The sequence below is a fragment of the Pelodiscus sinensis genome, chromosome 1, assembly GCF_049634645.1.
Source record: "Pelodiscus sinensis isolate JC-2024 chromosome 1, ASM4963464v1, whole genome shotgun sequence".
Classification (NCBI taxonomy): domain Eukaryota; kingdom Metazoa; phylum Chordata; order Testudines; family Trionychidae; genus Pelodiscus; species Pelodiscus sinensis.
In genome coordinates this window covers 143,791,606-143,817,110 of record NC_134711.1, presented here as the reverse complement: position 1 = coordinate 143,817,110, position 25,505 = coordinate 143,791,606, and the positions used below count along the sequence as shown (strand labels likewise).

At 46.3% G+C, this 25,505-nt stretch overlaps 1 protein-coding gene across 3 annotated transcripts in view; it reads left to right on the top strand.

The window, feature by feature from the left end:
• CHD1L (chromodomain helicase DNA binding protein 1 like) overlaps positions 1-17,294 on the top strand; it is a 49,911-nt gene extending 32,617 nt beyond the window's left edge. For all 3 annotated transcript variants that reach the window (XM_014578483.3, XM_075905802.1, XM_006132874.4), the window contains 8 exons: positions 4,088-4,230; positions 4,577-4,740; positions 10,386-10,594; positions 12,110-12,208; positions 12,822-12,892; positions 13,136-13,250; positions 13,610-13,718; positions 17,027-17,294. In XM_014578483.3, coding sequence (XP_014433969.2) covers positions 4,088-4,230; positions 4,577-4,740; positions 10,386-10,594; positions 12,110-12,208; positions 12,822-12,892; positions 13,136-13,250; positions 13,610-13,718; positions 17,027-17,141 — 1,025 coding nt within the window. In that variant the 3' untranslated portion in view covers positions 17,142-17,294. The remainder of the gene's footprint in view (positions 1-4,087; positions 4,231-4,576; positions 4,741-10,385; positions 10,595-12,109; positions 12,209-12,821; positions 12,893-13,135; positions 13,251-13,609; positions 13,719-17,026) is intronic.
• Positions 17,295-25,505: the final 8,211 nt, after the last annotated feature.

Sequence of the window (25,505 nt, the reverse complement as noted above, 5' to 3'; positions counted from 1 at the left end):
CACGGTGCTGTGGGGCTAAATTCATTAATGTCTGGAAAATTCTTTGATACCCGTGGATGTAAGACTCTAGGGAAGAGTCAAGTATTGTATCTGACTTTATTCATAGAGAAAGATCTATCTTAAGATGGAGTTAAAGTTGTGAGTTCATATCAGTAACTTACGAGTAAAAACATCATAGGGATGTTGTAATTATCCCAAAACCAAGCGCTACAAACCCTGGAATGTCAGAGGTAAGGGTACACTTTAAAAAAAATACCCAAACATTAGGGAAAGAAATGCAGGTAGGGCACCCAAGTAACCTCAACTGTCCTGTGATTACAGCATGCAATAACTGTACTATTAGGATTAAAGCATGTTAGTGGGTATGCTCCCTGACTGGATTAAACTGATTTGTAGATACTTTTTTCTCATGTTTTCTCCTTTTGGTGTCGCTCCATGCAGTGTGTTTGATTCATAATCTCTGGCTTTAAGTGCAAAATGAAATTCATCCTTAACTATGGAGTTGTGACTGGGGATTCCATGATGTTACAGTATCCAATTTGCCAATGATTTCCATACAGTGGTATTTCATATTACTGACTGAAAGAGAAACTGTGGAATCTCAGATCCCGGTGTGCTGTAACTGTCGAAGAAATTGCTGCCCTTAGGAGCCTGGGTTCCATTTGTGCTTGGATAGCTCCAAACAGATTCTACTTGAAACTTCAAAGTTGCCGTCCATGTAACCCTTGATGGGGATTAATACCTTGACAGAAATTTGGTTTAGTTATCTCAGTGAGATGCTTATGTGTTTCCTCATAAAACTATCCCAACAGTTATCCCTGTTAGAATGGGATATGGTGCCATAAAGAGGGCATGACTTCAAATTACTTAATGTAATTATTACTGTATATACTTGATCATAAGCCTAATTTTTTTTTTTGGTAAAAAAATGATGCAGTAAAGAATGGGGGTCAGCTTATGAACGGGTCATTACTTTTTACCAATTTTTTTTTAGGTTGAGGGAGTTGGCAAATTTCAGTTCCCAGCCCAGCAGAGCAAACTGTCGGCATGCCAGGACATTTTATGTCCCTGGAGTGTCTGCAGGCACGGAGCCCCTCAACTCCTAGTAGCTGCTGTTCGCTCTTGCAGGTCAATGGAAATGGCAGGAAGTGGCAGCCAACACGTCCCTTGGCCCATGCTGCTTCCTGCGGCTCCCATTGGCTGGGAATGGTGAACAGCAGCCAATGGGAGCTGAGAGGCTCCGTGCCAGCAGATGCTCCAGGTACACAAAACATCCCAACGTGCCGGTGGCGTATGCTGATAAACTGAGACCAGACATTTGCAAACTGCTGATATAGAGTCGGCTTGTGAACGGGTCAATTTTTTTAACTTGGGAGGGTTGGCTTATGAATGAACGGGCTTATGACCAAATATATATGATGTAAAAGCGACGAGGAGTCCTGTGGCACCTTATAGACTAACTGAAGTGTAGGAGCATAAGCTTTCGTGGGCAAAGACCCACTTCGTCAGATGCATGTAGTGGAAATTTCCAGAGGCAGGAATAAATATGCAGGCCAGGATCAGGCTGGAGATGACGAGGTGGATCCAATCAAGGAGGATGAGGCCCACTTCTAGCAGCTGATCTGGAGGTGTGAATTCCAAGAGAGCAGAAGCTGTTTTTGTAGTTAGCGAGCCATTCACAGTCTTTGTTTAATCCAGAGTTGATTGTGTCAAACTTGAAGATGAACTGTAGCTCAGCAGTTTCTCTTTGAAGTCTGGTCCTGAAGTTTTTTTGCTGCAGGATGGCTACTTTTAGATCTGCAATTGTGTGTCCAGGAAGATTGAAGTGTTCCCCTACAGGTTTTTGTATGTTGCCATTCCTAATATCAGATTTGTGTCCATTGATTCTTTTACGTAGGGACTGTCCTGTTTGGCCGATGTATATAGCAGTGGGGCATTGTTGGCACATGATGGCATATATTACGTTGGTGGATGTGCAGGAGAATGTACCAGTGACAGTATGGCTGATCTGGTTAGGTCCTGTGATGGTGTTGCTGGTGTATATATGTGGGCAGAGTTGGCACCGAGGTTTGTTGCAAGGATTGGTTCTTGAGTTCGAGTTATTATGGTGCGGTGTGTAGTTGCTGGTGAGAATATGCTTCAGGTTGGCGGGTTGTCTGTGGGCAAGGACCGGCCTACCTCCCAAGGCCTGTGAAAGCGAGGGATCATTGTCCAGGATGGGTTGTAGATCACTAATGATGCGTTGGAGAGGTTTTAGCTGGGGACTGTAGGTGATAGCCAGTGGTATTCTGTTGGTTTCTTTCTTGGGCTTGTCCCGTAGCAGGAGGCTTCTGGGTACACGTCTGTATATGATGTAGTTACTGTGACACTCGGTTCAGAAGGGCTTACTTATTATCGCATTTACCTGGTGTTGCTCGGGTCCTTAATTTTTTTTTAAAGGAAAATGTACATGCTTTATTTAAATAATTGTATTTTTTCAACACAATGTTATTTTGATGAAGTACATTTTTATTTTGGATTTCTTAAAAACACATTTTTTAGTTTTTTTAAAAAAATGGGAGTTCTTTTTTTCTTCATCCCTATAAACTCTGATCATTTGCTATGTTGTAACAAAAAAGGTCTATAGTCAGTGTAGTTTGCAATAACACTTTCTTCTAATTTTCAAACCTTAAACATTGATTTAGCTGTGCCAAACCAGAGCTTTACTCCACATTTCTCTGGTTTATCTCTTTTCTGTGAAGTTTATTGAGACGCAATCTTATTCCAGGTTCATCCTATTTTTCTGGCTCATCTTGTTCAGTCCAGGGTGAAAGTAACTTAAATTTCTTACAAGTACTGTTGTATCACAGCCCAACTGGGAGGACCCCTCAGGGCAGGAGGTGGTGGTGGGTGGTGATACAAACAGTACCTGTAAGAAATATAAGTGTAGGTGGAGTGAGGTGGGTTCAAGGCAGGGGGTGGGGAGGTGCAGGAGTCATGGCAGGGGCTTGGTGATGTGAGGAGTTGCAGGAGTCAGGGTTGTGCTGAGGAAGGGAGGGGGTAGGAAGTGTGGGTGGTGTAGGAGTCAGGGTTAAGAGGTGTAAGGGGTGCAGGAGTCAGGGTTTGGGGGGTGAGGAGGGATGGAGGGGATGGGGGTTTGTGTGTGTGTGTTGGAGGATCAAAGCCCATCTCCCCAGATTTGTACCAGGACTACTCACTCTTCCTCATCCTGTCAGGGAGCAAGAGTAAAGTGTACAGCTCGTCTGGCCCATGCACCATAGTGAGGAACGCAGTAAACTGTGCACTTTCCTCTTGCTCCCTCACATTGATGAAGGGGAACAGCCAATAACAGGCTTCATACAAGACACCTGGGCTATGTCTAAACTGGTGGGTTATTGCGCAAGAACATCTTGCGCAAGGGTTCTTGTGCAAGAACACGTCCATACTGCCATGTGCGAGATGTGCTTTTGCGTAAGAGTATCCATGGCAGTATGGACGCTCTCTTGTGCAAGAAAGCTCTGATGGCCATTTTAGCCATAGGGCTTTTTTGCGCAAGTAACCCCTGCCCAGCGTCCACATGCCCTCTTCCGCAAGAGCTCTTGCGCAAGAGAGCTTACACCTGTTTGAAAAGAGCATAGCTCTTGCGCACAAAGCCCTCTCTTACCCCGCCGTACTGTAAATCTTCTTGTGCAAGAACGGGTGGGCAGTGTGGACGCTCTGCAGAAGAACAGTTGTTCTTGCGCAATAATCCATCAGTGTAGACATAGCCCTGGAGGGGGAGAGACTCAGCGATGGGGCAGTTCCAGACAGCATGCCTCCTGCCAGCCACTTTCAGCTTCCTGGTGCTTCTGTCTCTTTCGTTCTTTTCTGTTTGGTTTTATGAGAAGCGATCCCATTCCAGATGCATCCTATTTTCCTGGAACAACCAAACCCTTACATTGCTTTGTTAGTGGTGGTCTTAGCTCTTACCATTTAGGAGACTTGAACAACAAGATAACCACACAAACAGACAAACTCCCTGAATATATATAGTAGATTACTTACTATAATTTTAGCAGATGCTCCTGGCCCATTGGGAGGCCTTTATATGTTCTAATTTTTTTTAAAGATCATATGTACCTATATGAAGGCAGAGATTATTCGAAAGAACCCAGCAGAGAAGACAGAAGAGCATTTGATCAGTTGATGGATCTTCAGAAAGTCCTTGAAGAGACCAACAAAGGAGGAAGAGCCCTCCGAAATAAAGCAACTGTAAGAGGAAAGACCTGACGAATATGATGTAGTCAGTGATCATTGAAATTGCAAAGGAGGAAATATTTAGATTCAGTTACTGATGAGTTGAGATTAATAGCAGACTGTGAGGGCTGGATGATGCAGGGAAATTTGGAATGGATCAGAGACTAGCGTCTGAGAGGTTCAAATGCAGGTCACAGCAGCAAAAGTCACTGTTGTTAGCTCATGGTTTTGTGAACTGCTTGAGCTGGGGAGTCTGAGACAGTGCAGACTAAAAGCCTGGAGGGAAACGGGTATGGGACATTGGATAAGATGGATTCTGATAGAAATGTCTGTTTATGTGCAGTTCTCTTCTCCTTTCCAGGTCCTTGTCACAGGTCTTCAGGAGGTGTCTGCCAAGAGGAAACATGTGCTGAGCCCAGAAGAGCTGGAGGCCCGGAGGAGGAAACGACAGGAGGCAGCAGCAAAGAGAGCACGGCTCTTGGAAGAAAAGAAACAGAAGAAAGTAGAAGCCGAACACAAGAAAAAGTAGGCTTGTGCTTTGCCTGCTGCGAAGCAGTGTGGGGTCTGTTATGGTTAGCAGGGAAACTGGCTACGTCAGACTGATAAAAACAAGTCAGGAAGCTGCAAATTCCGGTCAGTCTTGCCATAGCAGGGTATTTGGAACATGGGAAGAGGTGGAGGAAGAGGTCACCGTTGAGCGTTATTTTCTCAAGTGTGTGCTTAAATTGTAGGATGTAGAACTGTTGATGCAGAAACAACTTTTAACCCAATGGCAGCATCCATTTTTTGGCTCACTTTCATAGCTATGGGCCTGAATCCTACATGAAGTGGAAACATAGCTAGATGCTAAGGACAAGTAAAAAAAGAATACCACATGCATACAGGAACAAAATCAGAAAGGTCCTAAGTACAAAATGAGTTCTAATTAGCAAGCATCATAAAAGGCAGTGATAAGAGGTTCTCGAACTACATTGGGATGCAGAGAAAGATGAAGGAAAGTGAAGGTCTTCTGCTGGGTGGGGAAAGAGAGCTAATGACTGATGATATCAAGAAGGTTGAGATGTTGAATGCCTATTTTGCTTCAGTCTGCACTCAAAATGTAAATTGTGCCCAGATACTTAAGGCCATTACAATTAACAAGGGAGAAAGAATGCAAGCCAAAATAGGGGAAAGAATAAGCTAAAGAATATTTACATATGTTAGAAGTAATCAAATTGGTAGTACCTGATGAATTTGATCTTAGGGTACTTAAGGAACTAGCTGAAGTAATATTGGAATGTTTAGCGACTATCTTTGATATGTCATGGGTGCTGAGTGGATCCAGAAGAGTAGAGATGGGCAAACATAGTATCTATCTTTATTTGGGGAACAGACGGGTCTTGGGGAATTATAGCTCAGTCAAACTTCAATACCTGGAAGGATATCAAATTAAATTATTAAACAAATCAGTTGTAAGCTCTTAGAAAATAATAGGGTGTTAAGGAATAACCAGCATGGATTTGTCCAGAACAAATTCTTTCAAACCAACCTTATTTCCTTTTTTGAGAGGGATATTGGTCTAGTAGGTGATGGGAATCTGTAAATGTTATATGTCTAAATTATTGTAAGGTGTTTGATACAGTCTCACATGGAATTCTCTTAAGCAAACTAGGGAACTGTTGTTGTTTAGATTAAATTACTATCTGGTGCATTCAGGAGTGATTGAAAGACCACACTCAAAGAGTAGTTATCTATGAGAGGGCAGATCTAGTTGGGTCCTGCAGGAGCTTGTTTTGAGTCCAGTACTATTTTCATTAATCCCTTGCAGTGGAGAGTAGGCCTATAACATTTGTAGATGATCCCAAACTGACAGGGGTGGCTGGCACTTTGGAGGACAAGATTGGAATTCAAAATTACCTTGACAAATTGAAGAACTGGTTTGAAACAAACATGATAAAATTCAAAAGTGACAAGTGTAAAGTTCCACACTTAAGAAGAAAAAACCCCAAATGAACAACTACAAAATGGAGAATAACTGGCGAGGAGGTAGTACTGCTGAAAAGCCTCTGGGGGATTTAGTGGATCACAAATTGAATAAGAGTCAGTTCATATGCAGTTACAAGAAAGGTATGCCTTGCCTTTGGGGTGTATTAGCAACCGTGGCGTATATCAGACACAGGAGATACTGGTACCGCTTTACTCAGCAGAGGTGAAGCCTCAGCTAGTGCACTCTGCTCAGTTTTGGGCACCACGCTTTGGGGAAGATGTGTGCCAATTGGAAAGAGTCTGGAGGAGTAATAAAAATAGCAAAATGTTAAGAAAAATCTGATCTATGAGGGGAAACTGGTGTATGTTTAGTCTTGGGAAGAGAAGACAGAGGAGGCACCTGTGAAATCTTCACATATATGTTCAGGGCTTTTATTAAGATCACAGTGGTCAGCTGTTCTCCATGTCCAGTGGAGCTAGGACACGAAGCACTGGGCTTACTCTATAAAAAAGGAGATTTAGGTTAGCATTAGGAAACTTTTTCTAAGGCTGGTTAAGCTCACTTCCTCATTTTTTTTAAAGAATATTTTGGACAGAGACTTGTCCGGGATGGTCTATGTTTAATTGGTCCTGGTTAAATGTAGAGAGCTGGACTAGACGACCTCACAAAGTCCCTCCAGCCCTATGTTTCTGTGTACGAGAACCCCACTGTGAGCTGCCCAAAGTCAGAGCAGGTTCACATTCAGCTCCGGATATCAGTCACACTTGGCCTTTTTTTCTCTGTATCTTTTCTCCGTGAAATTTGAATTTGTACTTTGTGGTTTGAATCGTTATCTGACTTTCTCATTAATTCTACGTGTGCCACCCTGGACGACTCCTCCCCCTTCTTAGCACTCAGTCTCACTTTTCTATAAATGATTATCACAAAGCTCCTTTCTCCCTTCTTAACACTACAAAACCACCCATCACAACAGTATTCGAGACAAGGCTTCTAAAGGCACCAGTGCGACACCTATAGTTTCTCTGAGGCAGCTTTGTTGTCCAGACATGTACAAACCAGTTCTTCCTACCATCCTTTACATCTCAGGCTACTCACTGCCTCCCTTCCCGGGGGATTTGGGCAGTCCTGCTGCTTCCAGCAGCTGCTTAGCCCTCCTCACTTAAATGCTCTTGACCCCGTGTAGCTCCAAGGGCAGCCACACACCCTTCATTGGCCCAGCTGGGAGCATCTGCTCTAGCAAAGGGGGGCTGGACCTATTTCAGTCAGAAGGATCAGCCTCCTGTGTTTTGCTTCTTTCACCAGCACGATCCCCCCTTTCCCACCTGTGAAGCCCCAGCTGGTCGGCTCTCACCCGTAAAACAAAATATAAAAATTGCCATGCAGATTCAGACACATCCGTATTCCCCACGTGCCCAGAGTCATGAACCCCAGCCCTACAATTGACTTCTTCACCGGGCATCCAGTCAAGAGCCTCGTCTCATTTCTCCAACCTTTGCCTGTTGGTTTTTTAGGCTGTCGTGGCACAAGCTCTCCCTTTGGTGGAGTGAAGAGTAACTCAGCTCTCCCTTGCCATTCCTTTTGTATGCCGTGGATTTATCTTTCAAGTCCCACTGGCTCCTGTCCCAGGAGATGTCTGGCATGCCAACCCTTGTTGGTCTTTCAGTAACTTCTCTGGGCTTGCTCTCAGGCTTTTCTGCCAAGGAGAGCAGGTCTCTCATGCCCTCTCCTCTCCGTGCTGTAACTGTGCCTTTAGTGGCTATCAGTGGTGAATCCATTTTGTGCATGGTCTCCATGCCTATGCCCTTCTCTGACTTTTCCTTTGTCTGGGCTCCTGATGTTTTGTCTCTGCCATGAATTTCTGCTCCCTGGTGCCCTGCTCTGCCTTGGCCCCTCAGTTAGGGATTTGTGTCCCTTACTTGTGAGCTTTCCTCATCTCAGACACTGTTCTTTTAAAGTATCAAATGGGTAGTCTGAATCTGCATAAACAACGAGAAGTCCTATGGCACCTTATAGACTAACAGATTTATTGAAGCATAAGCTTTTGTGGGCAAAGACCCACTTCGTCAGATGCATGGAGTGGAAATTCCAGAGGCGGGTATAAATATACAGGCACATGAAGAGAAAGGAGTACCAGTGGCTAGCCAACTACAAAAGCAGTTTCTCCTCTCTTGGGCTACATCTACACTTCATCCCTCTTGCGCAAAAGCTTATACAAATGAAGTGCAGATTAGCATATTGACACACATTTGCATAATTAATTGGGGCAGTTTTTGCACAAGAGGATTTTGCACAAAAAGAAGCCATCTACACAGCTCCTTTTTGCGCAAAAACCCCTTTTTGTGTAAGAGCCGTTCTTCCTGGAAAAATGAGGAAGAACGGCTCTTGCACAAGAGGGGGTTGGAGCTGTGTAGACGGCACCTTTTTGCACAAAAGCCTCTTCCGCAAAAACAGAGCCTCATTAATTATGCAAATGAAGCATGGCAATTTGCTAATCTGCGCTTCATTTGCATAGGCTTTTGTGCAAGAGGGATGCAGTATAGACGTAGCCTTGGTGTTTACACCTCCACATCAGCTGCTAGAAATGGGCCACATCTTCCCTGACTAAATTGACCTCATTATCTCTGGCCTTCCTCTTGATCGGTTCTCCTTTCTTTTCACGTGCCTGTGTATTTATACCCGCCTCTGGAATTTCCACTCCATGCATCTGACCAAGTGGGTCTTTGCCCACGAAAGCTTATGCTCCAATAAATCTGTGAGTCTATAAGGTGCCACAGGACTTCTCGTTGTTTATGCATTCTTCCCAAGGACACGCTTCCCAGTGGGTGCCTGACGTGTCCCGTTTCCCCACACCTGACTCATTCAGGCTGCCTTCTATCCCTCCTGGTCCAAACCTTCCAGAATTCACACTGTCACCTGGGGCATGCAAGGCTTTGGCATCCAGCTTTCCCACGGTATCTGTTCTTAGTGGGGCAGGGGCAGGAACTTCTCTGTGCCTCAGCCCCCCCACAACAACATGCAAACTCCAGGAAGCTGCCTCTCCTGGTCCCTTTCGGAGCTTGCAGTAACAAGGCAGGATTCCATCCGGAGACGCCCTGGCTTGTTCTGACTCTGCTGTGCAGAGCACAGTCTTAAAAGCCCAGTTCACAGAAGGACAGTTACTGCTTACATGCCCCACTTATCCCTAAGCAGAACGTTCCCTTGGTTGGCCTTCACAGTCCTCAAACCCCTCTTTCCTACTTTGTACCTGGGCCTACCAGTCCCTTCTTGCTGCGGGATCTCCAGGGAGGGGTTGCTGCTGCCGCTCCTCAGGCATGGTAGTCACTTCTGAAGCTCCAGTTGCAACTCCTGCTGCTTCTGTTATCTGGCTGCCAATGGGAATGGGAAATCCTGCCATTGCTGGCATCCTCCAGGCCCCGGTGCAGGAGAGCAGCCCTTCCTTAAGCAAAGCAGGGTGTCCGCATAATCTGACTCCATGAATCCTGGGTCACCCCTCGTAGTCAGGGCCAATCAATGATAGGGGCTTCCGATTGCCCTCTCCCCTTTCCTTTTGCACCACTGATATTCCTTACTCTCCTCTGTCCAAAGTGCCTGTATACATCACCGCTTCACCCCAGCCTCTCCAGCACCCGCTGCCAGACCCACAGTCGCTCTGAGGCAGGTTTCTTGGCCACACGTAAACAAAAACGGCTCCTCTTTCCACCTCAGGCGTCTTCTCGCTGCCCAGGGGACTGTGGCTGCCCTGCTGCTGCTGCTTCCTAGCCCTGTCTCAGCCAGTTGTCTCTCACTAGTACTTCCACTCACCCTTCCTTGTCTACCTTATCTACTGCACCACTGGAGGAGCCCCCCAACTTCCCTACCTTCGGGGTCCTCCTTATCCGTCCTATGTCCCAAGGGTGCCAGGTTGGTTGAGGGCGGGGCTCAAACACTCGATCTCCGGTTCCGAAGGCAGGTACAGCCAGAGACTCTTCCTTGATCAGCTGGGAGCACCTGCTTTGGCATAGGGAGGCTTGACCTACTTCAGCCCCAGGCACCAGCCGCCCTGTGACCATTTGGTTTCTGGACATGGGGGAAGATTGTGGCTCGGGATCTGAGCTTTGTGTCTCAAGAACCCATCTATAGCCATTCGTGGTGATGGTTTAAAGCGGCAGACTTTGGCCCTCCTGTATTCATTTGGCCTGTTCTCCTTTTGCCTTGTTCGTTTCAGGATGGCCTGGTGGGAGGCAAATCACTACAGATCCCCCTGCCTGCCCTCGGAAGAGAGCGACTCAGAGGACGCCTTTGAGGAGGGGGAGGACGGGCTGGATGTGGCGGTAGATGACACAGACACCGAGCTGAACTCCATCCAGTATGTGATGGGGGACGTTACCCACCCCAGAGCGGAAGAGGAGGATGCAATCCTTGTCCACTGCATAGGTAGGACTAGCCAGAGCAAAGAGCCTTGCTGGGGACAGGGCGGACTCATGCCTGGCAGCCAGATGGCTGAGCCGTAGTGACAGTGTAACCCACACTCCTAGTGCAGCTCACTGTCCCGTGGAGCGGCACTCACATCGCTTACAGCCAGAGATAAGAATAAGGGAGCTCTACAGCCTGGGCTGAGAGCCAGCTGACTTTGTAGCCCCCGCTGTAGCTGCTCCTACGCTGATGTCCCAGGTTCAAATCCGCCCAGTGGTGGTTACAGCCTGCATGGGGCCGGCGTGGTTAGTATGCTGCAAGTCAAGGGAGCGGGTTGGCACACTTCCTAGCATGCAGCACCTCTCCTCAGAAGGTGAAGCACGAGCTCCTTCCTGGTGGCTCTGTACGTGGGTCGCTTGTGGCCCTGCATGCTGGCTGACTCAGTGAGGCTGCTCAGCCTTGAGTCCCATTCAGAAGATTTACTTCCCATTGGGATGGGCTGGAAATATAACTTTATCGAAAGGTGACCCTTTGCGGAGGAAAGGAAATCTGCAAAGATACCCCCCCTCCCCCACACACACACCTAGCCCCCTCCATAAATGTGTGTTTCCACCAAGGTCCACTGCCCATGGAGCAAGTTGTGTGTAATCCCACCCTGATGGACCAGCAGTGGTGGGGCAGGCCCCCTTCCAGCAGCAGAAAGGAGCATCCAGGTTGCACCGTAGCTAGCAAAAGGAGGGCATCTGAGTCTAGCTGGGCAAGGGCATCAGCAGAGTGGAGGAATGCTGGGAGTGTGTTAGTTGAACTCAGCATCTGGGCATTCAGGGTCTTAGCAGCTGGGGAACATGGGGAAATCGTAATGCTTCGGCATTGCTTTGTGCAGAAGGAGAAAGAGCTGAGGCACTCTGGGAAGTGAAAACATAAATAGGCGATGATCCCAGAAGAACAGCCTGGCCCTCCTCTCTACTATGCTTTATGCCTGTGGCAAAGGATGGGCATGAAAGAATTAACGTGTACAGGGCTCCAGCTCTCATGATCTGCCAGTGCCTTGCCCCCAGGGTCTGAACAGTTGAGGCAATGTCTCCAACGTGGCACCGTGCTGCAGGGGACAGTGGGAGGTAGAACAAGGATTCCCCTGCCTGTGTGGTTTGCAGCCAGTTCCTCTGAACTAATCTCTTCCTCTGAGCACAGTTGTTTTTCTGATTCTCCTCCATGCTCTGAAAAGCTACCAGACAACCCGGGATGGATTTTCCTTTGGGATGGCTTGGCAGGGATTGTGGGTGAGGTTTATTTCTCTGGAATGCAGAGCAGGGATTATGTGATCTGTTCCCTGGACTGAATGAGAGAGCTGGGCATCCAGGGACTTTTTGTTTCCTCTCATCTTCCATGTCTGTTTTTAGTAAGCCCTGTGATATGTCATGAGAATGTCTCTGGACCCTGCAGAAGGCATGGCTAGCACAGATACACCTGGAAGCTCATCTCTTTGGACACGGTTCTCGATTTTGCAAAATAACCTAACTTGTAACTTTGCTTTAGATGATTCCGGCCGCTGGGGACGGGGAGGTTTGTTTACAGCTCTGGAGGTTCGTTCCGATCAGCCCAGGAAAATATATGAGCTGGCAGGGAGAATGAAAGGTAAAATTGAAAAATATAACTTCAGTGTGTGATGCTCATAGTATCTCCTTTTAGTCTGGTACTTCCTATGTGTGGTGTTGGCAGTGACAGCACAAGGAGACATTTTGACCCTGACCTCTGATCTGGAGTGAGAAGATTTTCAATAGGACTCAGTCGTTTTGATCTTTTCCTGGGGAAAAAGATCTTGTTCTTTAGTCGCAGCATTTCTTCTCTGCACAAGGCAGTGTGCTAAACCTGCAGTTCAAATGTTACAATGATTTTATGAGGAGGAGGTGGTTTAGAGCAACTTCTGTATGTGTCTAACCAGGCCATCTGCTCTTTCCAGTACCTCTTGTTCTCCTACATGCACATACACACTAGTGATCTTACAGATTAGATCTTACTGTAGCCTGGACATTTTTTTCTCTGTCTCTCTCTCCCCTCATGTTTTTTTGTCTTTTTCTTTCTCCATCGTCTCACACACCCCTCCCCCAAAGAAAATGTATGTGTGGTGCACAGTGTCCTGGAGAACTAGGAAGGATGGTGCAGAAGCCTGTAAGAATCAGCATTGCATTGACTCGCCTTTGTTCTTTGTGGCATTGAATGTTTTCTTATGTTTTTGGTTTTCGGACAGACTTGGCACTGGGAAGAACCCTCTTATTCCCCATTGACGATAAAGAATCCAGAAATAAAGGCCAGGATTTGGTAACTATAAAAGCCCCTTTGATGTTCTCTCTGCTGAAGTATTTTTGAAACAACACAAAGTGTATATTACATCTTACACTAAATAGCAGGGACCCTAATGCAACATAGGACTGGCTTGAAATAAGTGTTCACAAAGACAAGAAAAGGGAATGCTTTTTTTTTCAGCCTATAAAGGGTTTGTTTAATGCTATTTTCTAGCAATCATTACTGCCGTACACATAAATGGCATGTTTTTCTTTCTAGTTGGCCCTGATTGTGGCACAGCACCGGGATCGGTCCAACAACCTGTCTGGCATTAAGCTGTCTGCTTTGGAAGAGGGCTTAAAGAAGATTTATTTAGCAGCCAAGAAGAGGAATGGTAAGTGTGCATGTGTCTGTCTGTGTGCCTTTGAAAGAACGACACAGCCCAGAGCTGCGCATGTAATTCCACTTAAAGATTCCGGCTGGGTCATGGATTGGGAAGACCTAATTGAAAGCTCATCACCTATTAAACCATCTTGTTAGTCTTTAAAGTGCTACACAGTCCTGTTTTTTGTTTCTAATTCTAATGGGTCTCTTCCATCTCTTCTGTGATGGTCTTCTGAAATGAAACGGGAGACAGGTTTACCCACTACAAGTAGAATATTCTTTTGCCTTTGAGTGTAGCTTGAATGGCACATCCGTTTATTTTTTTTAAATGCCTTACAACCTGAAGAGCTTTTCTGTTCTCTTTTGCAGCAAGCGTCCATCTTCCACGAATCGGACATGCAACAAAAGGTTTTAACTGGTATGGTACTGAGCGGCTCATCCGAAAATATTTAGCCACAAGGGGAGTCCCCACATTTATGTATCCTTTGAAGCACAGTTGTTTTATTTTGTTCAAAATTAAACGACTTTTCTCTGCAAATATCAGAATGTTCACTGTATGATCTTGGTGAATCCTTTTCCAGCAGCAGACATCTTACTAGAACACTCCAACTCAAAACTATGTTGAACTGATCTCTCGCTTTCAACCAGGTACACAGTACAGGATATGAAGTCTTCTTGAGGAGGAGGAGATTGTGTATGATGCTCTGCGTGTATGTGTGTGCACGTGCGTGCGTGTGTACCAGTACTCCGTTGACAGCCATTTGGGTTTCTTTTATAATGTCCCACATTTGTAGTGCTGAAAATTATGTTATAAAAGCAACTTACAAAACTGACCCAGACACAGGCCCAGTGAGCAGAATCCCAGTGTGTGTAAGAGAAAGGGATGGGATTTACTCAGCACTGGGACAGCACTTTGTGGCTGCATCTGGGGACCACTTCTGCCCACTCTAAAGCCCCCCTTCCTTCAGTGGCTTGTGTCATGGCCTCTCCTGCTCTCTACGAGTTGCAGAGCTTCGTCTTTGTGGCTTATCCCTCCAGCCTGTCCCCTTCCAGGGTAACAAGTCTCCCTGGACCAGGTGTCCAGGTGCCATTCCAGGCAGTTTTCTTAGGGGATTCCTCTTGTTACTAAAAATGTGCCACTTTCCCAGTGGCTGGGAAGGAAACCCAAACCCACCCCCTGCTCTGGATTCTGGCTATGGGACCCTGCAATCAGCAGCCAAGTCTGTAACATGTCAAACCTTGTTGTCATTTCCCTTGGCTTCTCCCTCCTCTGCTGTCTTCCTTCTTCACCACCCCCTGCGTGAACCCATGCCCTCAGAGTCCGGATTCCAGGCCTTTTGCTCCCCACTTTTCCTCCTTTCCTGCTAGGCCCGGAAAGTGATTCCAGAACCTCCACACTGCAGCCCCCTTCCGCTCCCATTTCTTGGCTGAGTAAAAGCTGCTGCCTACTCCTGCCCAGATGGGCTTCATCTTTAGGGAGCGCTCGTCGGCCTCCCAAGTTAATTACCCTTTTCTGAGACACCTTCACTCTCTTGGGGTATGTCTACACTACCCCGCTAGTTCGAACTAGGAGGGTAATGTAGGCATACCGCTCTTGCAAATGAAGCCCGGGATTTGAATTTCCCGGGCTTCATTTGCATAAGCCGGCCGGCGCCATTTTTAAATGCCGGCTTGTTCGAACCCCGTGCCGCGCGGCTACACGCGGCATGGGCTAGATAGTTTGGAATGGCTTGCTAGTTCGAACTATCTAGCCCGTGCCGCGTGTAGCCGCGCGGCACGGGGTTCGAACAAGCCGGCATTTAAAAATGGCGCCGGCCGGCTTATGCAAATGAAGCCCGGGAAATTCAAATCCCGGGCTTCATTTGCAAGTGCGGTATGCCTACATTACCCCGCTAGTTCGAACTAGCGGGGTAGTGTAGACATACCCTTGGTGTGGTGTGGCGCGAACACACCATCACACTGGTGTGTGGGTGTGGGTGAGAATACATTTATGTAACAAAATAGCATAGCAAATTCATAGGAAGTGAGCAGCTTATGTGTAAAAAGTCACTTTATGGATTTTGTGGTCATGTAACTTTGCTTACCACACTTCATTGCACTAAACCAGCTCACCAGTGCATGCAGTGGTGTGACATACCATCACAGATCAGGCAAGACAGAAAGATCAGCAAGTCAGTCCACATAAACTAAAGGATTGTCTTTGGGGGACTGTTGGGGGGGAAGGACCACCAACTCTAGGATAATTCACTTTATAAAATACTGGACAGCTGAAAAGATCTAGGTGATTGGGCAAAAAAATGGCAAATGAATTTGTGTTGATAAATGGAAAGTAATGCAACATGGGAAAAAATAATCCCAACTACACATACAAAATGATGGGGACTAATTTAGCTCTAACCACTCGAGAGAGATCTTGGAATCGTTGTGAATAGTTCTCTGAAAACATCCACTCAGTGTGCAGTGACAGTCAAAAAAGCAAGCAGAATGGTAAGAATCCTTAAAAAAGGGATACAGGGCGAACTGGTATACCTCGGTTCCTCATTAACGTCTTGACACTTGTAGAAACTGATGCATTATAAGTCTTCCCATTGCCTGCCCCCAAAAAACCAAACCCAACCAAAAAAAATTTTGAGCAAATGGAAGTCAGCTACAAGAAAAAAAATCCCCATTTTACATCATTTTCCTATGCATCCACGTTTTTTGGGACTTATCTTGGATGTATAGCAGGGATGCCCTATAGCGAATAAGACAGAGAACATCTTATTATCTCTGTATAAATCCGTGGTACTCCCACATCTTGAATACTGCATGTACAACTGTGGTTGCCTCATCTCAAAAAAGATATATCAGTATTGGAAAAAGTTCAGAAAAGAGCAGCAATAATGATTAGGGGTTTGGAACGAGTTCCATCTGAAGAGAGATTAAAAAGACTGGGATTTTTCATCTTAGAAAAGGAGAGACTAAGGGAGGATATGATAGGGGTCTATAAAAACATGACAGGTATAGAGAAAGTGAATAAGGAAAAGTTATTTACTTGCTCCCATAACATAAGAACTAGGGGTTATCAAATGAAATTAATAGGTAGCAGGTTTAAAACAAACAAAAGGAAGTTTTTCTTCATACAGCGCATAGTTAAGCTGTGGAACTCCGTGCCAGAGGATGTTGTAAAGACCAGGACTTTAACTGGTTAGGTTCATCAATACTTATTAGCCAGAATGGATAGGAATGGTGTCCCTGGCCTCTGTTGGGCTGGAAACGGATGACAGGAGAACAATCACTTGATGATTTCCTGTTCTGTTCAATCCCTCTGGAGCATCTGGCATTGTCCACTGTAGGAAGTCAGAATACTGTGTGAGATGGACCTTTGGTCTGACCCAGTATGGCCGTTCTTATGTATTTTAAACCTTATCTGCCTTGATACTAACAACTTTTGATTATTGAAACTGTGGAAGAGAATCCTACAAATCCAATTTGTTTTTCATTTTGTATGCTGTTCAGTTTCTCTCTGTCTCGGTGTGCAAAAGCACAATAGAATTCAGCTGAGTCTTTCATAGGTGAGTAACTTCTGAAGGGCTGGCAGGAGTAAGAAGTGTCAAAACTCTGTTTTTGTCTCTTCTTGGGGAAAATACAGCTGCTGTACAATGCCATGATCATCAGTTCTGTTAGATTAAAAAAAAAAGACAAAGGTGTATAGTGAGTATTCTGCCTCCTTTCTTTTTGAAGTTGATGCCATTAGTAGACATTTGGTTTAAAATTTTAGAGTATTTCCTTGACTCTTCTCTTTAGATACTACTTTCCTAGGAATAAAGCTTCTTCCTCTTCACAGCCATCTACAACTTCGGGCACGAGCTCAAACCCAGGAAGGTCCAATGATTTAACTCAGAAGTGTATTGATCTTTAAAAGCCCACAGTCTCTTCAACATCACATCTACAGACAGGCTGTATTTATGTAGCGTCTCTGAAGCAGATCCAAAGTCACTGTTGCCCTTCAGGTTTCTATACCTCCATAATTCAGAATGGTTTTTGTATTAATTCTGGAACTGAACTCCATTAAACTGTCTTCAAATTCAAAAGGTCCATGTGTCTGGGGTGTTTGTTTGAGCCATCCTCTGTTTTTTAAGATGGAAAATTAAACCTTCACTAAAGACCAATTGTAAGCCCTTATTTTTAGACACCATCTTTAATTATTTTCGGGGTTTTCTGTAAAGTTCTATTTTACGTTTGCTTCAAATCCTTATCTCTAGTTTACAACACTGAATAGGAGACAAGGTCTGATGATGAAACTTCCCTCTTCAGTAAGGGAGGTGTTTGCAGCAAAATCTCAACATAAGACAGGCTTAATGTAAACAGCCTAAACTTCCAAGAAACCTCTTTAGCATGTGCATAGTCATCTAGCCAAGTGATGGCATCTTCACTGGTGCGATGCAGTTCTTCTGGACCACCGCTGAACCTAGCCAGCAGGCATTTATCGACAATATGCTTCATTGCTTGTGGTAAACAGCAGCTGCACAAAGGGCTGTCACGAAGGCCCCAGCAATACTGGTTGGCTGCACAGGTACCTAGCCCAGTCCAGAACCTGTTCAACAGAGACCACTGAAATGGGGCAGATTGTGGGGCTAGCAATGAAGGACTTGTTGGGGATTATAACCGATATCCATTGCTCTCGTCAGAGCATTTCCACATGGTGGAGGAGATCATAATGAGCAACGTGATAGCCAATGAGCAGCTGGTGGTTTTAAAAAATTGGGCAGTGGCAACCTCTCGTCTGATAGGAGGAGCAGCAGCATTACTCAGAACTGGAAACCGTGGGAGGGGAGTTTGATGCAGAGTGCTGGAGATGATGCACACGGTGGCATGCAACTGCGAATTCATCATTTTGGTAAGTGAAAATTGATTCCATATTGGTGTGCGGTATGCTGACTCCGAATACAAGGTGGCAAGAGCAGGATTGGGGCACAAGCACTCCATAGGGAACCTGCCAGTTTTCTAAGAAGATTGTTGCTCATCTTAACTTTAGCTGATATCTTCCTCACATGGGTGTGGTAACTCAGTGCGCAGTCTAAGGTTCTACCTAGATGGACAGGTTCTACTTCGTGCTTCATCTTCTGACCATTCAGATGAACATTTGGTTCTTGGGTTGCTGGAGACCCATTTTAATAGTGTTCCTTTTGTTTCAGCTAGACCAGACTAACACGGCTGCATCTCTATCACCCTTCAAAGAGAACATTCAAAATTAAGATTTGTTGCATAGTCACATGTTTACAACCAAGAGGTATCCATCTAACCAATATCACCAGTATACATAAGTCTGACAAAATCTGAGGTGGTCTTTATAAGAGTTACATTTCTTCCTCTGATCCAATTAAAAAAAGTTGTAATGCAAAATGTTATTTTATTATTGGCTTGACTCTGCATGGCACAGAGACTATAATGTTTGTGACTATAATATTTTTGGCACCATGTAACACACTTGCTGGGCATACAGCTGTAGCTGTCCCTAACAAATGATTCAGTCAGAGAGTGATGAACAGCAAACAGGTATCACTGCCGATCTGTTATGCCTGTAACAGAAAGTGCACTGCAGCCACAGGAAAGCATGTTTTAAATATGTTACTGCCTATTCAATATGCTCTGCTGAAGTTGTAATGCCATCCGTAATAGCACCAATAATGGGGATACTCAGTAATGTTACTGAGCCTGATTCTGACCCCTTCCCTTTTCTCCTTCACAAGCAGTCTTAGTAAGATTTTACACATGTGCGTGCACGCATGCGCACACTCTCTCTCTCTCTCTCTCTCTCTCTCTAGAGTATTGCCAGATCCCCGTAGGTTCTGATCATGGACATTTCCTATGAAAATCAATGAAAGTTTCAGGAGCTCAACATCTTCAGGATCAGGCCTTTAGAAACCAAACCTGCAAACTCTTAGCGAACAGCCGTTTTTGATGTGGTTTGCAAGCTCAGGGCATTAGTTTGTAATGCTCTTGAAGATGAAAGTGCCATTTAAATGTACAAAAGCTTCAGAGGGGTAGCCAAGTTAGTCTGTAACTGGAAAAACTTTAAAAAAAACAAAAAGTCTGGTAGCACTTTAAAGACTAACAAAACATGTAGATGGTATCATGAGCTTTCATGGGCACAATCCACTTCTTCAGATGACCAGGCTTTGTATGTTACCTTATTTTCCAACTGGCATTCTCCAGACTGATCAGCTGGTGGCACCATTACCCAGCACAACAGCACATGTTGCTATTGGGCTGGTTTCAAACAGCAGGGAAATATTTTGCTCCAGCATGGGAAAATGTTCTGTTCTGCCAGAATTAAAATACAAATCCTTGTTTTTTCATTGTTCGTTCCCAGTTTTACTCAACTGTTCAAGTGGCATTGCGGTTAGAGGCACAAGCCTGTGCTCCTCCACCCCTTTTTTTCCCTTACTTTGGTCATCATCTTGTAATTGGTGTAATTTCCAACTGTGTCTCCTTTCAACGTGTGCCAACATACTTCACAGCCTCCCAAGCACCTACAGCCAAATTCCTCCCAGCTGTAAGTCCTCTGGATTAGGAGCAGCTACACCGAGGAGGATAGATAGATGTGTTATCTTGGGTATGTTGGTTGAGTGCTTCAAAGTAGATTGATGTTTATTTATTAATATTGAGTCAGCCACTGGTGGCCAAACATGGGATTCAACTTCAGACTCGGGAGGCCAAATGCTGAAGTCTTTGCAGCCTGATATACTCTACTATGCTTCTGCAAACAAAGAGAAACATGCACACACCGATCTGATGGGGGCGGAAAGCTACCTCCATAGCATGGTCTTACCTTGCCCAAACTTCCATAAGGTCTCTGCAAGGATCTAGATCAGTGTTTCTGAAACTGTGTTCCGCAGCACACCGGTGTGCCATGAGGCAGTCGGATGTGTACCTCAGAGAAGAGTCTTCAAAATGATCGCCTGAAAAGGGCAATCCCTGCTCTTCTCGTCTGCCCCGCTGGATCTGTGTGCGAGACACCCAGCGCAGCCTGTGGCAACTGCACAAAACCCCTCCTACTTATATCCACCCAACCCCGTCCCCGGGGGGGCACTCACCTCCTTCCTCCCCCCCTTTCCCCTACAACTCTCTTTCTCTATCTTCACGGCGTGTGCCCTTCGCCATGTCAGGCGGCCCACACTGGTCCGGAGGCTCGAAGGGCGAGGCCAAAGGAACTGGAAATTTTTTTTTAAAAAAGGGGGGGTGGGGTGGGTGGAGCTGTCCTTTGACACTGGACCGTTCGGGTTTAAAAATGAAAGCTGGGGCTAAGTTTCTGATTGGGGGAGGGTTGGGAAAGTGAGAGGCATGATGTCATTAACCCCACCCCAGGCTGCTGTGAGTGACGCCAGCCCAGCCCCTGCCAGGGGAGAGGGCAGGAAAACTTGGAACTCACGTCAGAAGCATCCGCGATGAGGAGGGGCATGTCAGGGGGGAGCTGATGCGTCGAGGCGCGCGCTCGGCTGCAGGCACTGATGATGTTCGTGGCTGCCCGCAGTGGGAGCAGAGACTGTCCAGCCCTTCGCAAGGGCACCTGACTAGTTGTGCGAGGCTGCGGTTGATCAGGAGGCTTTGTCTTTTCTGTGTTCTCTGTGAGCCTACAAGTGAAGGTGGGGAACCTCTGGACCGCGGGCTGCATCCAGCCCACCAAACAATTTCATCTGGCCCTCGGGGGGGGGGGCTTTAAAAACTTCCCCCAGCCTCCCCTGCAGCATGGCCGGATGCTTCCAGGGTCTCTCCTGCACCTGGGAGAGGCCCGCGCAGATCTGGGGGGAGGGAGAAGCTCCATGTGCTGGAGCGCTGCGGCGTTTCCCTGAGGTGGCAGTGGGAAAGGCTGGAGCTGCTTTCCAGCCTCCGGCAGCTGCACAGGCTACCAGCAAAATTCCTTTTGCTGCTAAGGAGAAGTGCGGGACCAGAAAAGTGGGAGGGAGGAACCGAAGGAGGGGATCTGTCCCCAGAGTGGGAGGGAAGGGAAGCCCCAGAACCTTTCCCTGCATGGGGTGCCTTTAGGGAGAAAGGAGCAAGCCCCAGAACTCCTTCCCTGTATAGTTTGGCCCCAGCCACACAGTGCCAGCAATGCCTTAGCCGTTAAGGAGGCATGCAGGACCTGAGGGAAGGGGTGGGTGGGAATCACACACACCCTCAGCCCCTTCCCTGCAAAAAGCAAACTCAGCCATCACACTAAAATCCTAAATAAAAAAGAACAGCCTACCACATCAAGGTGCTTTGTGGAATGTGTGTGTGTTTTCTTACTTTTGTGTGGCCCCCAACTAATATCTGTGTGGGTTAGCAGCCTCTGACCCCCCAAAAAGCTCCCCACCGCAATGTAAAGCATCCTTTCAGTTGTTGCTGGTAGCAGCTAAATGACATGTGATGCTTCTCCTGTTAAAGACACGTCTAGAGCTGGCTAGCTGTGCCTGCTGCATCAGTGACCAGATTGTATGAAAGCAGAGTTTTAGGATAACAAACCTATCAAGAGATGGGCCAGAATTAACACACAACTGCATGCGGAGGGCTAACTGCATACATGATCTACAGCAGTGTTACTTAAGCTGTGAATCCTTTTTTTTTTTCAACAACAAAAAATCCCTTTGTGTTCTGCAAAAAAAAAAAAAAAAAAAAAAAAGGTTGTTTGGTGTTTCTTGGTCTTAAAAAGTTTAAGAAACACTGATCTACATGCACAGTTTGGAAATAAGAGGGGTGGCCAATGAAATATGTCTCAAGTGTCCAAAGCTCATTGTTCATGATCTTTGTGACCTTCAGAGAAGACGCTTGTGTTGCTAGCAGAGTTATCATCTGCATAGATGAACTTCCAGGATAATAGTTTCAGATGGGGAGCCGAGTTAGTCTGTAACTGGAAAAACTTAACAAATGGTCTCGCAGCACCTTAAAGACTAACAAAACATGTCGATGGGATCATGAGTTTGTGTGTTCATCTGAAGAAGTAGGTTGTGCCCACTTTTAACCCACGGGGACCCCCTGCAGACAGGGGCTGACAGAAGCAGCAATAAGGGGAGGAGGACAGGCAGTACCACGGAGATGGTGCTGGGGGGGGGGGAAACCAGCTTTTAAGCCAGTTCCCTGCAGCACCAGCTCCTGCTTCTCCTCTCCCCCCCACCCCCAGCTACCACTGACAGAGAAGCAGCCGGTGGGCAAGGGGGAATGCCAGTAGTGACTCAACTACCCAGTAAACAGGCTTATCAGGTAGTCGACTACTCCCTTACGTCCCTAATTTCAACAGGAGATCTTTGTGCCATAGAGTATCATATTTAAGAAATGCCGACACTGATGCTGTTTTCATTTTTCTGTAGCCAGATTCTGCATAGCAGGTGAAAGCAAGCACCTGCTCATAACAGTGTGAGTGCTCCTAAATCTGGTCTGCTGTTTGAGATTCAGTTGCTCCGGTTCCATTTGTAAACTTTGAATTAGGTACCAGTACACCAGTTTTATAGCAAGAGTTCAGGAGGCAGATGGACAGTTAGATTGTTGGGTCAGTGGTTTCTTATCTGGGCTTCAAAATGTCTGCGATCTGTGCTACTTACCGCTCTTGGTATTATTCCAGAAGAGTGGATGTTGGTAAAGAAGTCTGCCAGTCACCTTCTTACCTTTGGGTCAAGGTTCTTCAGAAATTCTGGCTATATTTTGTCTACTCCTGCCACTTTCTTGGACTTTGTGTTGGAGAGTCCCTTGTCCATGGCACACACTGCGTAGGGGCCAGAAAGGGGTGAAGACAACTGACACAGAGTTAGTGCCCAGTAAAGTTGTTTGTGGACTTGCTGCCTTATGTTTTATCTATTGGACGTGGGAGCTGGCAATTAGTGGTGCGGAGATGGCATCTGCACTTACATGAGATGGTTTGTAGGTAACTGGAGCCACACTACCTAAAAGACAGAGGAGCCATCCAGGCATTGTGGCTCGATCTTGTAATATCAAGATTCATCAGAGTTTCGTGCCAGTTCAGAGGCTGAACCGGTACCAGTCAACGGACTGTATATTCCAGCACATTTTCAGAAGAGGTCAAGTGGATGGAATTTCTGTGCATACACAAATCACAATCAGGCAGAGATGGCTGTTGGGAATGTCATCATGAACTGATCTTTTAGCTGGTACTGTATGCCTGCTAATATTGCACAATGCTAAGCAAAAGTCAGGAACATAGCATTTCCTCCATGGGACCAGTCTGAAGGTGCACGGTGCCTGGCTTTGTAAAACAAGTACTGGTCTTCCGTGAATGTCTGGCATGTCAGATGTCCTGTAGCAAAGTTGTTTTTGTTATGGCCACCATAATCCCTGCTTCATTTGCAATTTCGATCTGTCTAATTTACATCCCTCTTTCAAAAGAGGAATATAGTCTAGACGTGTCCTTTTATCGGCATGGCAGAGAAGCCAAAATCTGACATGAGAATAGAAACAAAACAAAAAAGAAAAAGTTGGGGTTTTTTTTTAAAACAAATCAGGAGCTCAGATACAGCTGGAGAAATAAGAGCAAACTTCAGAGCAAAGAGACTTTGTCTGTCTGCTTTCTTTCCTTGATAGCTGGGCTTGTTTTCCGTATTGGTCCCAGCTGTGGTTCTTGTTTCCATGTCTGGCAGTTCTGGTGGCTGTGCTGGGGTATGATTAACTCTGCTCTATGAGCAGAGGAAGAATTTCTTTTCTCCTCTGTCTTAGTTCTGTATGGGGGCTTGTAAACCTCTTTACACATGCTCTACCAATAGGCGCAGTTTGACTGCTATATTTGGGAGGGGCACGGTGCATACTGAAGCTAGTCCCTTGGTTCACTGGCTGTCTCTCCTCTGGCCAACAGTGGAACCTGGGCTGTTGGTGCTGCAGGGATGGGGGCGGGGGAACAGCATGGCATGATGAGGGAGCTCCAGCTGCTGCTGGCAGCCACCAGCACCTGCTACTACAGCAACGTCGCTGCTCTGGTGCTGCGGTGGTTGCCTCCCATTTGAGGTTCTTGCTGCTCAGGGAATGCCATGTGCTGGGCTCCTGCTTCCTTCCCCCACCCCAACCCTTTCCCACATCCTCTTCTCTCCATCTCCTCCCCATGCCCCATCTCAGCTCCTTTCCGCACTGTCTCCAACATCTGACATTCCACCCCCTTTGCTCTGCCCCACCATTGGCACTCCTCGTTGTAAGGAGATGGCCACTAGGATCCCGTTCAGCTGTGACCCCCATTCCTTGCCTCTGTTGGGGGATCAGTGCCCTCACCTGCACAAATACTCCCCCAAACTCACATCTTTTCCGTTAAAAGCATTTGCGGAAAATCATGCCAGTCTAGACATAGCCAGAGTGTCTAGCTTCACCTTCCCACCCTTGGAGTGTCATACCTTTCCCTCTTCGCCTAGGAGCCCATTGTTAAATATTTATTTCCTATGTAGGCACAGACTGTAGTCAAGCCACCTCTTAACCTTCTTTTTGTTAAGATAAATGGATTGCCCACTTTGAGTCTGTTCCATTACCCAGGGTACAATCTGGTTTTGCCCCTTCAATTCTCCAGCCTGGGGCGCCTTTTACACTCCTTTGTTGTGAGAGTTACCACTCCTGGTCGTCTCTCACACAGCCTCTAGCGTGTAAGTTGCTCACAGTTATAACATATGAGCGCTCTAGCCAGCCATAACACAGCACACCACCACCATCAAATTCCCAGCCCTTCCATTCCAAGTAAGTTGATTAATCTAATTTTAACATCCCTACCCTACACAAGTGATTGATGAGGGTAGGGATGTTAAAATTACAGTGGGGGAGGGGACAAAGCCATGCTGCCATGGAATCTGAGGCAGAAAATTAACAAATATCTCTTAAGTTTCGGTAGCCTCTCTCTGCAGGATTCCACTGAGATCTCTGCAAGTATCAACATCCTGCTTGGCCATATTGATCAGCGATGCAGGATCCAGCGATGCAGCTTCCAGGAACACAGCCAGCCTCCCACTTTTCCATGTCCTCAGCCCTCCACTCCATAAGCAACAACCACTTATCCTGTGTCTCATTCCCTGCTTCCTGGTCCCCAGAAAGCGGCTGCTCAGACTGGCTATATCCAGCAGCAGCGAACAGTTCCTGGCTGCCAGACACCCTTGACGAATCCAGGGAGAACCTCTGGTCCTTGTCTACCTCAACCTCTTCATCTACTATTTCATCTTCTGAGTTAGGTCCTCTGTATTCTGCCTCTGCGGCTTCTGAAGAATCCATTGGATTCTTGGCAGTGGAGGTGGGGTTATCACTGAGGACAGTGTCCATCTCCTTATAG